The sequence below is a fragment of the Eurytemora carolleeae genome, unplaced genomic scaffold (genome assembly GCF_000591075.1).
Source record: "Eurytemora carolleeae unplaced genomic scaffold, Eaff_2.0 scaffold254, whole genome shotgun sequence".
Taxonomy (NCBI): Eukaryota; Metazoa; Arthropoda; class Copepoda; order Calanoida; family Temoridae; genus Eurytemora; species Eurytemora carolleeae.
The window spans coordinates 218570-232415 of NW_019396145.1; the positions used below are offsets into that span (position 1 = coordinate 218570).

The 13846-nt window shown below is 30.9% G+C and overlaps 1 protein-coding gene across 1 annotated transcript; it reads left to right on the plus strand.

Moving 5' to 3' along the window:
• The first annotated feature begins 9161 nt into the window (after positions 1-9161).
• Positions 9162-13706, plus strand: LOC111696299 (uncharacterized). Its single transcript, XM_023465868.1, has 6 exons — positions 9162-9183; positions 9548-9623; positions 11509-11598; positions 12601-12720; positions 12865-13004; positions 13229-13706. The coding sequence occupies exons 2-6, from the start codon at positions 9550-9552 to the stop codon at positions 13291-13293; spliced, it is 489 nt and encodes a 162-aa protein (XP_023321636.1). The 5' UTR covers positions 9162-9183; positions 9548-9549; the 3' UTR covers positions 13294-13706.
• Positions 13707-13846: the final 140 nt, after the last annotated feature.

Sequence of the window (13846 nt, forward strand, 5' to 3'; positions counted from 1 at the left end):
TATGGTTGTTATTCTTTCAGGGACAATTTAAAAAGATTTTTAAATATCTCACAAGCCAAAGGATCATGAAAATTTGAAAAGTGAAAAGTTGTCGGTTAATGTAATTTCAACTGACACTCTATCTAGAAGAATTTAGGTTCAATTCCTAAACAAAGTTTTTCTACAGTGAAACCCTTTATAACGAATACATCGGAGGAATTTATCAAATGTCGTCTTGACAACTTTTCAATGAGTTTTATACTATGACGTTAACAGTGAGTTGCATTTTAACCAAAAGATCTTCCCTTTGGTAAACTTTCTATCCATTCTTAAAAGCTTCCGTATCTTGCATTTAATGTTGGTCACTCTCCAGTTCTGCGTAGAATCTTTAAAATTTCTACGTCTCTTTTAATCTAAATATAAATAAATAAATGTTAGTATAGTTGCTGTGACATCTAATCAAATTAGTGCACAGTTTATTTGCAAAACACGTAATACTTGCCTAACACTGTAAATTATCTACCCCATATCTTTGCAACCTGATATCTCAGACGTTTGCTATTTGGCGTTTCAGAATTTACATATATTTTAAAATATCAAAGGTCATGACATCTGTTTGCAAAAATATAGGGATTAGACAATTAGAGTTTGTGACACGTGTTTACTGTTTTTGAAACCAGAGGAAGTAAGTAACAAATATGTTTGCGATTTATCTGTCCTTTCTTGATAAACTTAGTTTGTTGAAATTCAAGTTGAATGTAATGTATGTAAACTCCTGGAGTTCATCGGACAATGGACGTTTGGGTAATCGTGACTAGCATACACTTTCTGAAAATCTTTTCTACATGGATTAAGAAAACAGATTAGAACAAGATTTTTTATTTTGCATTTTGCATTTTGAATAGATTTAACTGAAAATATAATTATATATAGTCCGTATAGTTCATATTACGTCACCGAAACTTCAGCCAATGGCAGTGCAGTATCGTTGTCACGTGATACAGACGGAAATCACGTATACTGCACCGCCATTGTTAAGTTGTAGCATTAAACAGATCAAATTCAATAAGTACACAACCAATCTGAAAACGATTATATCCAACAGGAGCAAGAATCTCAGGTTTGCTGATATAATTTTTTATTTTGCATTTTGCATTTTTAATAGATATAATTGATTATGCTGAAGTTATTGTGACGTAATACGGACTATACGCATTAAATGTAATAATATTATCAATTATATCTAAAAAAATGCAAAATGCAAATTGAATAATTATAACAAGAGTAAACCTGAGATTTATGACACAGTTTTATGTCAACTTCTCGAGACAGGAACATGTCTTATAGACGTATCGTTCAAAACCTGAAATTCTCAGGTTTTATCCTTTTTTTCTATCCCCTTTCATTTTTCCTTTACAGTCCCTTTAAACAAGCCCTAAGTAGTAATAATACAATTNCCACTTTATATCTAAACAGTTTGTTTTTAACAAACTCAAGGAATAATAATTGTCTTAAACATTTTTTTAAAATGAATATTAGCAAATTATCTTTTTCCCATCTCATAATCTGAGTTTGTTTCCCTTTAGTCCATTTGACAGCCCCAATTTTTTAAAAAATCTTTTTTGTTTGTTTATTTTCTTGTGGTTTTATCGATTTTGATGGTAATTATATCGTTAAAACTGACGAGGGTCAACCCAGACCGAAATATATTTTCAATAAATGGGGAACTAACATCTACTTTTTTTTACTCTACAGAGGTTTGGTCCATCATCATCATAGTTAAAATAAATTTTACAAAATTGTTTTTACTTATTTCCATTGGCACTTAAGTTTATTCTTTGAAAACGAAACCAAAGAAACCTGATGTACCTAAAAATAACTTTCATTTCAAATGCATATTTGAGTTTGTTTCGTCTCAAATCGGCGACAACGAATATAAAAAAACCTTAGAGATATACTCAGTCTAATCAAGTAAATCTACTTCGAGCTCATCTTTGTAGAGTAGAACAGAACAAAGTATGAAGACATGGTATCCAAATCAGCGTTTATTCTAAATACAGTAAAAAACTATCACAACACGTATAAATATGCGATAATATTATAAAACCTATAAAAGATAAAATCAATCACAAAATAAAATATAGATTTGCTGCTGACAATGACGGACAGAGAGAGAGAAACAATCGTTTAGACATCTTTAGGTCCGTCCCGTGGAAAGAGGAATTCTGGCAGAAGGTACTTTGGATCAAAATAAAACCCCTTCAGACTATTATATGATAAAACTGTCAAATATTGTATTCCTATATTAATCATACCTCAAGTATCTCTTCAATATCTGCTGAAAAATCCATTGACTATACTAAATCAAAAAAATTGACCCTAGTTCGCAATGACGGGCTCTAATGTAGATTCAAAACTCCCCTGGATAAGCAGTCATTAACCGAACAGCAATCAATCAATATTAGCGTCAGGTTTGTAGTTATTTCATTTCTCCGGAGCTTATAGGAAAGGACTGATCATATAAATTTATTATATCTCTCATGGAAAAGATTAACCTTTACATCGAAGTCTGAGTCTGGACGGGACCTATATTCTCATCTACTCTCCTTCCTTACCATGGAAGGATTTATAATTTTGTTTTAAATCAGTCGATCCTAGATCATGATCTGTGTAAGACGTCTTTCTTGGATCCTCATTGTTATTTAAGCCTAGGCGCTGAGAAAGCTGTATCCTAAACTGCTGGAATGTTTAGTCAAACCATACATAAACAGGAGGGTAATAATCAAATAGAGGAAGAAAAATTAAAAAGAGTCATGAAGCATTCTAGCAGTACATTATACATCATCCGGCTTTTCACCTAACTTTCTCAGCAACTGGAGCCCTCATGTAAAATCTCTGACCACACCATGGATAAAGGGTCAACTCCTCAGCTGTATCCGTGGTGCTTATCTATAGTAATAATGGGATAATTCCGCATACACATCGGAAAGATGTATAAAACCAGAGAAAAAACAGGGATTGTTCACTACAAGATCTCTCGATACCCCTCCTCTTCCTAAATCTCCAACCTTAACCTACTTCACGAGCAGATAAAGTGGAACTCAGAAAGCCCTATACCGTACAATCTTAATCAAAACTTTCTGAGATCGAGGGAAAAGCATTTTGACATGTGAGTATAATAGTCCTAGGGGGTGCTCCTAGATCACCTTAAACCTAGCTGAATGCAGTATTAGGCTATGGAGATCTCTTGATTTTTTTTTCAAAATTACTGCAGGATACATGAATGAGGCAGCAGATTCAGAATTTAAGAAAACCCTACTAATTTGTATCCGAATTTATAAACCTGTAGAAAAATTGACAAAGTCAGCCTCAAGACGAGTTTGCATGATCTCGTGGAGAAGCGTGCTACTCAAATTCAGACTGTAGACAACAAAAATAAAGAAATACAAATTGCTTTATCAACTTTGTTCATAATTACATATATTACCCTTTAGGGGGGGGGGGGGGGTATGCAGATAACACAGACAACACAGTTAAATAAAGTGAACAAGGGTACACAGAAAAGAAGAATATTGAAAATAATGATTTTCTGCATTATACATTGAAAGGAATTGAATCTTTGCAACATTCTCAAATTTTCTAATCTCTTTATCTTTGTAACCTAAGGGTGTACACCTTAAATATTTCAAATTTATGTTATTTGTTCCAACAGATTTCACAGTTTGAAATATCTAAGGTCTATACAATGTTTGATTGCAAAGATATAGGGATTAGAAAATCTGAGTTTGTGACAAAGCATCAATTCCTTTGTAATAAATATAAAAATAAAAAATACCCAATTTGTAAAAAAAAAATCAGAAATTAAAAACAAGCATTCGCCTAATTTACAATTTTTGTTAAATATAAGCGATTTTCTGATAAGAGATAAAATTGACTTTTGCTTTCGCGATTTGGCGACTTTGTATCACTTGATTAATTGATTTTCAAGGGAGTTGATTCTTTGCCACAAACTCTGATTTTCTAATCTCTATATCTTTGAAACCCAATGTCGTAAACCTTTGATATTTCAAACTTATATTATTTGATCTAACAGAACTCATAGTTTGAAATATCATTGGAATCTGAAGATATTATTATAAAGATTTATTCACACACAAAGATATAAATGCATATATAAATGGTGTAGTTTAAATTTGTTTAAATAAATTTGTTTTTTGAAAATACAGGTTTCCAAAAGAAAAGAAATATGCAAAATTCAAATAGAAAACATTGATTTTTACTCATTACATAACATATTTATCATTTTAGTTATTACGAAATCATCGAATCGATTGGAAAATCAGAGTTTGTTGCAAAGACTCAATTCCTTTAGAGTGCACTAAAGTTTCTATTCCTAGAATTTGTTCCTCTTGAAGAACACTTTATAGAAAACAGATATTCTATTTTTACAACTTTCCTCCCTATCCAACAATATCATTTTTGCATCAATTGATGTTTATAAATCAATTAAATATATTTTTGAATATTTAATTTTTTAATTTTGTGCGGAAACACAATTTTGTATTTTTATTATTCTTATCATTACTATTATAGTTACCATTACCATTACTTTTATTATTATTATCATTATTATTATTATGATTATTAATATCATAATAATCATTAATACTATAATTGTTGTCTTTATAATAAAACAAGATATTCCGATATATGTTGCGTATGGGCGGCCAAACGGCTGGACCGATTGGGCTGAAATTATTTTGTGGACACTCATGGATAGGCTAAAAAAAATCTTTTTATTTTGCCTTTGTTTTTACTTTTAGTTTTGAATAAATTAGTATACCATTATTATCATTAATTTTTCTAAATCTTTCTAAATTATTTTTGAATGTTGTGAATCGTAATTAAGAAATTTTTCTTTGAATCGTAAAATTTTGAGAATTATTTTTCTTAATTGTTTGGAGCTCATTCAAAAATTGTAATCTGCATAAAGCATTCCATAAGCATACACATACAGTATGGGAAGTTCTGACAGGAGTTTGTTTACTTGGGAAGGTTGCTAAAGGAGTTTGTTTACTTCAGAAGGTTCTGACAGTTGTTTGTTTACTTAAGGTTCTGACAGTTGTTTGTTTACTTAAAGGTTCTGATAGGAGTTTGTTTACTTGAGAAGGTTCTGACAGGAGTTGGTTTACTTGAGAAGGTTCTGATAGGAGTTGGTTTACTTGAGAAGGTTCTGACAGAAGTTTGTTAACTTGAGAAGGTTCTGACAGAAGTTTGCTAACTTGAGAAGGTTCTGACAGAAGTTTGTTTACTTAAAGGTTCTGATAGGAGTTTGTTTACTTGGGAAGGTTGCTAAAGGAGTTTGTTTACTTGAGAAGGTTCTGACAGTTGTTTGTTTACTTAAAGGTTCTGACAGTTGTTTGTTTACTTAAAGGTTCTGATAGGAGTTTGTTTACTTGAGAAGGTTCTGACAGAAGTTTGTTAACTTGAGAAGGTTCTGACAGTTGTCTGTTTACTTAAAGGTTCTGATAGGAGTTTGTTTACTTGAGGAGGTTCTGACAGGAGTTTGTTTACTTGAGGAGGTTCTGACACAAGTTTGTTTACTTAAAGGTTCTGATAGGAGTTTGTTTACTTGAGAAGGTTCTGACACGAGTTTGTTTACTTAAAGGTTCTGATAGGAGTTTGTTTACTTGAGAAAGTTTTGAGAGAAGTTTTTTACTGGAGAAGGTTCTGAAGGAGTTGGTTTACTTGAGAAAGGGTTGAGAGAAGTTTTTTACTGGAGAAGGTTCTGACAGGAGTTGGTAAACTTGAGAAAGTTTTGAGAAAAGTTTTTTACAGGAGAAGGTTCTGAAGGAGTTGTTTTACTTGAGAAAGTGTTGAGAGAAGTTTTTTACTGGAGAAGGTTCTGACAGGAGTTGGTAAACTTGAGAAAGTTTTGAGAGAAATTTTTTACCGGAGAAGGTTCTGACAGGAGTTGGTTTACTTGAGAAAGTTTTGACAGAAGTTTGTTTACTTGAACCAGATTGTTAATCCTGTATTCTACACTGTTCACTGTTCAGGGTTACACATTAAGGTCAACAGTATTATTGTAATCCTTAGTGTGTTTTACTCCATGCAAACTGTAAATAAGTGTCTATTTAGAGGGCAATAATAAAATCATATTTTACTGTTATTATTATGATATTCATTTAACTTTAAACAGTTCTCTGGTTTATTACAAACTAGGATTTTTGGAAATCGTAAAGAGAAATTCTGACCAAACATGATTAAAGAGAAAGTTAATCTTTCACGGGTTTTTATATTAAATATTTATAAATGTCCACATTATTTTTTTGTGAAATCTAAAATCTTAATAGTTCCTACAATAGTGTCATCACCTTGAAGGGTATAATTATAATCAATTATTCGCATGCCAGACCAACATATAAAAACAGAAATAATCGCGGGTCTTAGAATTATTCTTTTTCGTGAAAACACAAAAATGTTCAATACATGTTTCAGTGAAACAGTTAGAAGTCACAAATTTCTTAAAAGTAAGAGTGGAGGCGCGCGTAATTCCGCTGTTGGTTATCACTAAAAAGACAAATTCCGGAGATATTTAAAAACCTATTTCGTCCTTTTTATGAAATTAAATAACACAAGACACAATTAATAGTTATACATATGTTCATCTTTTTATCCTTTCTCCATTCAAACGTCTTAATAAGAGTTTAGAAAGTAAAATCAAATTCCTGGTTTTTGTTTTAAACATGATCGAGAGAAAATCTAAAACCTCAAAGTACCGGAAAGGAATTGAGTTTTTGCCACAAAATAAAATCTTCTGATTCCAATATCTTTGCAATCTTATGGTGCAAACCTTTGATATTTCAAACTTAGATTATTTTATCTATAAGTATTAATAGTTTGAAATATCTAAGGTCTACGACATTGGGTTACAAAGATATAGAGATTAGAAAATCAGAGTTTGTGGCAAAAACTCAACTCTTTTATAGTGTGGATATTGTTAATCTTAAATGCTTGATCTCGATATACAATATAGGATATGGAAGAAGAATTGAATTAAAATGTAAATTCTTACAAGATGTAGATCAATGCTTGATCAGAGCTGAAAACTTTAGAATGATATATCCTTAATCCAGATCGGTTAATTAATCTGTAAATTAATTAGAGAAGAACAAGCATTATTTAATCTCGAGATTAAGAAAAAGATGAGATCAAGCATTGATCTCAATATCCACCATTCTAAAGTTTTCAGCTCCGATTAAACACAGATTCAGAGAATAAACGTAGTCTAACTAAATAACAAATAAATTGAATATTTCGCCAGATTTCAGAGCTGAGCTGAAAACTTTAGAATGAGAATCCTTAATCCTGATCGCTTAATCTGAGTATCCAATGTACATACTTTTGATTTTCTTCTTAATCCTCTATTTTGGATTTCCCTACTGTATAAAAGTTACGCTTGATAACAATTACAGAAACGATCGATTGTACTAATATCCGATTGAACTAAAGTCAGCTGTCACAAGCCTGCTTATATAGCATTTAAACAAATATAATTTTAATCATGTTAATATATAAACTTATTAAAAACATATTTTATCATATTTGAGGACCATAAATAATATTATTACAAAAGAGATTAAGGGCGTACGTGCCCTGAGGGGTGGCAACCATATAAAAATACTTTAAAATCTCACTTTTGCCCTTAACTAAAAAAGTTTCATTAAAAAGCTTTAATCAATACTGCCTTCAGTGTAAATATATATTTGATATTTTTATTTATAATACAATATGTATCGTTCCTATGAAAATATAGATATTTTTAAAGAAACCCATATCTATTTTCACCCCTTGAAGCTTTCACCACAGTATTAATCATGAGTCCACTTCAGAAAATTACATAAATAATTTATCAAAACTTGTAAAATGGAAGTGTATTTATGATCGAAGAGTTTACATAGTTAAAAAAGGTATTAATATTTTTTCAAAAAAAGGGGGTTTTAAGGGGAGGGGCACACAATTTTTTTGCGCGATGACGCAAGCAAAATTTGCCCACCCCCTCCCCTACACAAATGCTCACGTACGCCCCTGAAAGAGATTGATTTTGCTGATATATTCCTTATAGTTTTTTTTTTACTTTGGGGTTCCTAAATAGGGTTCGAACGAAAGTGTGTTTTTTGCTCAAATGGAGTTTAATATTTCTCCCACGCTATACATTTTCATAGAATTGCATTAAACCATTAATTTTAATATAAGAGCTAAAACATTTTCGATGAAAATGGAATTTGTTTTCTTCAAATCAACAAAAGGGCTTTCCATTTAACGTTCACATCGTTAGGTAAAATCAACGAGACCATCTAAACCATTAATTTTAATATAAGAGCTAAAACATTTTCGATGAAAATGGAATTTGTTTTCTTCAAATCAACAAAAGGGCTTTCCATTTAACGTTCACATCGTTAGGTAAAATCAACGAGACCATCTAAAACTGATCTTTAGAAGACTAAAACGATCACGGATTAACAAAATACGCATTTTCTCAAAACCTATTTCACGTCGTTAATCGTCAGCTGTCGATCAACCATCATTAACAATATACGTTTTTACGATTGGTTTTTAGAGTGCCATCTCACGGCCACGCGTTGAACATAATACCCATTCAGGGGTTAAGTTAAGTTTTACTCCAATTTTAAAGATGAAAGGATTCTTAAATATCCCAGAATACAGATGTTTGCTGATTGGTCTTGTACAGTTCTTGTACACAATAGAACATGCTGTGGAAAATATCGCATATTTTAGCTGATAATCGATCTCTGTAACTCTCTATCTCTGGTATCGATAATATAACAAATTAACACAATGCATTTGTGTCTTTAAGTAATGTTTATTAATACAACCAGAATATCAAATAAAATAAGAAAAATCATGTTCTCATTACAAAACGTTCAATTCTGTATTTAAACTATCCAACTTAGAACATAATCCTGTTCTGAAAACAAAATATTTTTAACTAAAGGGTGGTTTAAATTTTTTAGATAAAAAGGTTAATTAAAGATTTTTCTGTCGAGCAAATAATTTCACCAGATGTTTGCTGAATCATGCTGGAAAGTTAATTTGGGAGGAGAGTACGAGAAAATGTTTATAAATACAAGTGTCCCATCTTTCTGCTTTATCATTCCCAGTAGCACCAGCACAGATAAAGTAAGACCTTTTTTTACAATAAAAACTTGTTACTTACTTAATTTTCAACCATCACTGAGCTAGAATTTAGTCTGAAAATACCAATTGCCTTGTAAAAATGTATCTTTTTCTTTAAGAATCAGCACGATTTCTTGCACTTTTATTTTTAAGAGCCTTCTTTTTCAATCCCATATTAACATATCATGTATGGAAATTTGGAATACTCTTTTTTAATTCATTTGTTTGGCTCTACCTACCACAACATTTTATATTTGAATGCCATATCAAACTTGAATGTGTTTACTTAATCGTAGTTAGTTTTGTGTGATGACGCTTTGTAAACTAAAATTGCTTCCAAAACTGATTTTGATTATCAATGTTGCAGACATGTGGAAAGTCTTTTTGTTATTGGTAGCTGTTGCAGCTGTAGCATCAGCTTCTGGTCCCAAAGGTGGAGCTAGGTAGTAAATTTATGGATTATACAAGATGAATGGGGGGGGGGAGGAGCTAGGTAGGAAATTTATGGACTAGTGTAAAGTGTGGGGGGGGGGGGTTTTCTAAGTAAAATGTTCAGAAGGGGTGATATATGGTGCAAGACGGAGGGGGCGGGAAAACTGGAAATCATATAATTCTAGGGATTAGCTCGGAGGGGTTACTTGATATTTAATTTTGCAAAATGTCAGTGGCGTTAACGTGAGTTTTTTTTTCAAGGAGGACTGAACCTTAAAAAAAAATTTTCTGGGATTCTTCCCCCGGAACCATAGTTTACTGCTTTTATTTTATTTTCGATGAATAAAAGAAATAATAGGATATAATCAGGAAAACTTTAAATTAACCAAATTTTCAAATATATGGATACATTGGCTTCCAAATTCGCCCAAACAGTTTAAAATTCAAGAAATTCAAATTAAATTCAATAAAAGTTTAGTAATCTAAATCACGAGGAAATTGTGTGATGAATATACAAATAATAAGTAAAAATGTGTCAACCAAATTTGACAAATTTGAAAAGTAATAAAATGAAAGTTTATCTACAAACACTTTCAAATAGTAATAATAAAGTATAAAGAGTATTAAACACTAGACCCACTTTTAACATTATTTATATTGTTAAAATAAAGTTAACGCAATATGTGTTTTTTCTCTCAGTAAAAAGATGAAAAAATATTGCCTATTGAAGAAAATCATATTTATTGTCTAAAGAACTTGAAGTCTAAACATGATTTTTTAAATATCACAATTTTTAGAACAGGATTTTTTGCAAATATTCGGGGTCCTTATTTTGGAAATAAAAAACCTGAAGATATTAAAAATCCTGTTAAACTTCGTATGCTTTTAAGAAATCTAAATTGAAAGTAAAAACTGGCATTTTGATAGAAAGTGACACTGACCTACTGATAAAGGATGGTCCTTGAAAAGCATGATAATTCACATTTTAAGCCTGTGCTGGTGGAGTAACATGGAAACTAGTTTCATAGAAAAATACATCAATGCCAGAGCGTAAACCAAGAACATTTATCGAATATAGAAAATGTTTCCAATCACTTTAATCTATATTTTTAAGTTGTTTGTTATCAAAAGAGCGGAGCAAAAATAAAAATTTTATGTGTTACTTAATTAATTAATGACAAGACTTTATTTTTTGTTTTGTTATTTTTCATAAAAAAATATGGTATTTATTGATTCTTAGTATATATAGTAGTAAAGAAAATGAAAAATAACTTCAATTTACCTATTCTCTTTTTGCATTTATTTTCAGACATGGAAAAGTGAACTTAACCCTCCGTTTTAACTTATTCAAACCATTTAAAAGAACAGAACACTAAATCAAATTAAATATAAATAAATTTCACGTTAGATTAAAACTTTAACACAGTTCAATCACACCTCTTTTTCAACAATTTTCAACTTCTGATTACATTACAAAATAAGTTTTGTTTTTTTTTCTTGCAAAACTAGGGAAGGTACACGATAACAAAGTCGTAACAGTTATTTCGCATTAATTGGATTTGAGATGGGCGTGCAAGGAATTTACTCTAAAAACGTTTGCAGAACCTGCTTCTTTTATCTTATTTCTACTTCACTAAGGAATAATTCAACTTCAAAAAAGAATGATGCGGAGTGCGCAAAGAGTGGTTAGTCTGTAAAATTATAGAAAAAAAGTAGACAACACGTTAAAAACACAGAAAAATAATAAAATATATCATCATGCCATAAATTGCACGACAATTTTTGCTTGGCATACTTTTAAATTGAAACACTCTTATTCATCAACCTTAATTTTGGTATTTTCTAATTATTTCGACTAATACGGGAGACATTTCAAAACTAAATTTATTATTTTAGAGAACCTAAGCTCTTCTTTGTATCCTCAAGTACTTCGACGTCCATTTCTACCACGACATCATTATTAAGCACCCAGTTTACTTGCTTCGCGTAAGTATAGAATTAGTGGATTTTATAAAATAAAATTTTTGAAGGCATATTTTTCAGATTCTGATCATCCATAAACCTTCCCTGAGGTCATGGGAATTGCCTCAAAAGTTTTGGACTCAACCTATATTTTTATTTTCATTTTTCATTTTCATTTAATAGGTTTTTACGTTGCATAATAGCTGCATGGGAAAGCGTGAAAACTGTTATCGACTTTTCACTAGACTGATTCATCGAATGGAGTCCGCCCCATTAAGCGTAGTTTAATGATCCTAACGAAAATCATAAAATCAATTCTGCCATGAATAAATTTATTTTTTAGGAACATATTTTGATAAGAAATTATCGAAGAAATCCGTGATAGTTGAATAGAATCATTTTTATTATTATCTTGAATTCCTTATTTTCTATAAATGTTTTTTAGATTTCATAAAAATTCAAATGTCGTCTTTGCAAGGAAATTCAAGGAAATCTGCGGGAAACGGTTTGGATCAGAATCGAATATTACAAAAATTTAATATGACGGACTCAAATAACTCATTTTCAGTGTTAGAAAAAATGTTCCATCCTGTTTTTGGTCATGACATTGGTATACAGCAAAATTGTTTTTATGCTTTTCGTTTGGATAATTAAACAATGGTAAAGGTACGCTAGTAAAAAGTTTATAAATGTTTTTTATGATCGTTCGCACAATTACACAACGTAAAAACACGTTGCTGATATAAAATAAATCGTAATATATTATTCAATAATGCTACACAGCTCGAACTTACCGCGGTCAGTCCCTTATAGTGGCAGATTAAAGTCGCTAAAAAAATGTTTGCAGTGTAAATAGAGTTATTTCATTTGACAAATGATTTAATAACTTACTAGTAAAACTATTTGCTTATACATCAAATACACTTAAGTTTTGCTTTATTGTCGTTTTCTGGCTCTCACTGTATGATATATTCCAGGTTAGCACTTCAATAATTGTTTGTCGAGTAGAGCTTGTATATATTCCAGGGTATCGAGTACCGCGCTTGTTCTCTGCACTGGTAGAAAGAAGAGAGCTGCATCTCTAGTTGAAGACCAAGCTCTGAGCCTAGACCTAGAAGAACCTATCAAGGTTTCCAGAGTACAGAGGTAAACACAAATAAGTAAATACATATTTCACTTTCATATGCGGTATTTTAGTAAGAGAACAGAACAATATTTTGTACTAATCTTTATTCTTTAAAGAAAATAAACTATAATGATGTCGTCACAAACCTGTACTATTGCTTATAGAGATTTGGACACTGACCATGTTCATTCATCAATCGAAGATAATGTATCGAGTAACCGTCAAGCTAAATTTGCTTGGTATTATATGACAACTACAATTACAAGCACTTCTACTTCTACATCTACATCCACCACCTTTACAGGTATACACTGCTGAAAATCAATCAGGATCAGGCCAAATACTCCTTTAAATCAAGTAATGAATCATGAGTCTTGAGTTTGATGGAGAAATGTGAGGGGTTAAAGTTTAACGGTGTTTATTCCACAACTGTTTTAAAGTGGGGTAGTCAAATAAATCAATGAGAACTATTAAATATTTAAGTAAAATCAGCGGCTATTTATCAAATTCTATCATTATTTTTTTCAGGAACCTTGAGTATATCACTGTTAACGTGTACTCCATCTAGCTTTGTTGCTTGTGGCAAAAAATAAGTCCTAGCTTATCCTATCCTATACCAGATACAGGCGGTCTCCCTCAACCCCTGATTAGATCAAGGATTCTCTCCACCATTTAATGCACATTCTATATATGTATCTAGATAGTAGATACAGATACAGTATAACGGATCCTTTTCCATCTATTTTCGTTGCATTTGATTTCTTGAAATATGACGAATTAAGAGAAGACATTTCAAACCATTTTATTTTCATTCAAATCTATAACGCTGATTCTAAGCAAAGTAATTTCTATTGTTGGTTTTCAGATAATTTTAAAGTTTTGAAATGTATTATTTCTATTTTAAAAATTGAAAAATATAAATTTTTAAATAATGTTGATTAATATATATTGTGTAATATTCCGAGAAAACTATGTGATTTTTTGTTTGAATAAATTGTAAATGCTATTCCATCTTATCCATCCTTTGAAGATATTTTAGTAGATTTATAAAAACAATAACATAGTATAAGTATTTAGTAGTTACAAAATAGAAATATAGAAAACTAAAGAACAAATAAAAGTCGAAAATACGATAAAAATACGCTT

What these genes read in the sequence shown, in the direction of transcription:
- LOC111696299 (XM_023465868.1), top strand. Translation starts at nt 9,550, where the DNA reads ATGTGGAAAGTCTTTTTGTTATTGGTAGCTGTTGCAGCTGTAGCATCA. An exon ending in AAGGTTTCCAGAGTACAGAG is followed by an intron (nt 12,721 to 12,864) that starts GTAAACACAAAT and finishes TATTGCTTATAG; the next exon opens with AGATTTGGACACTGACCATG. An exon ending in TACATCCACCACCTTTACAG is followed by an intron (nt 13,005 to 13,228) that starts GTATACACTGCT and finishes TATTTTTTTCAG; the next exon opens with GAACCTTGAGTATATCACTG.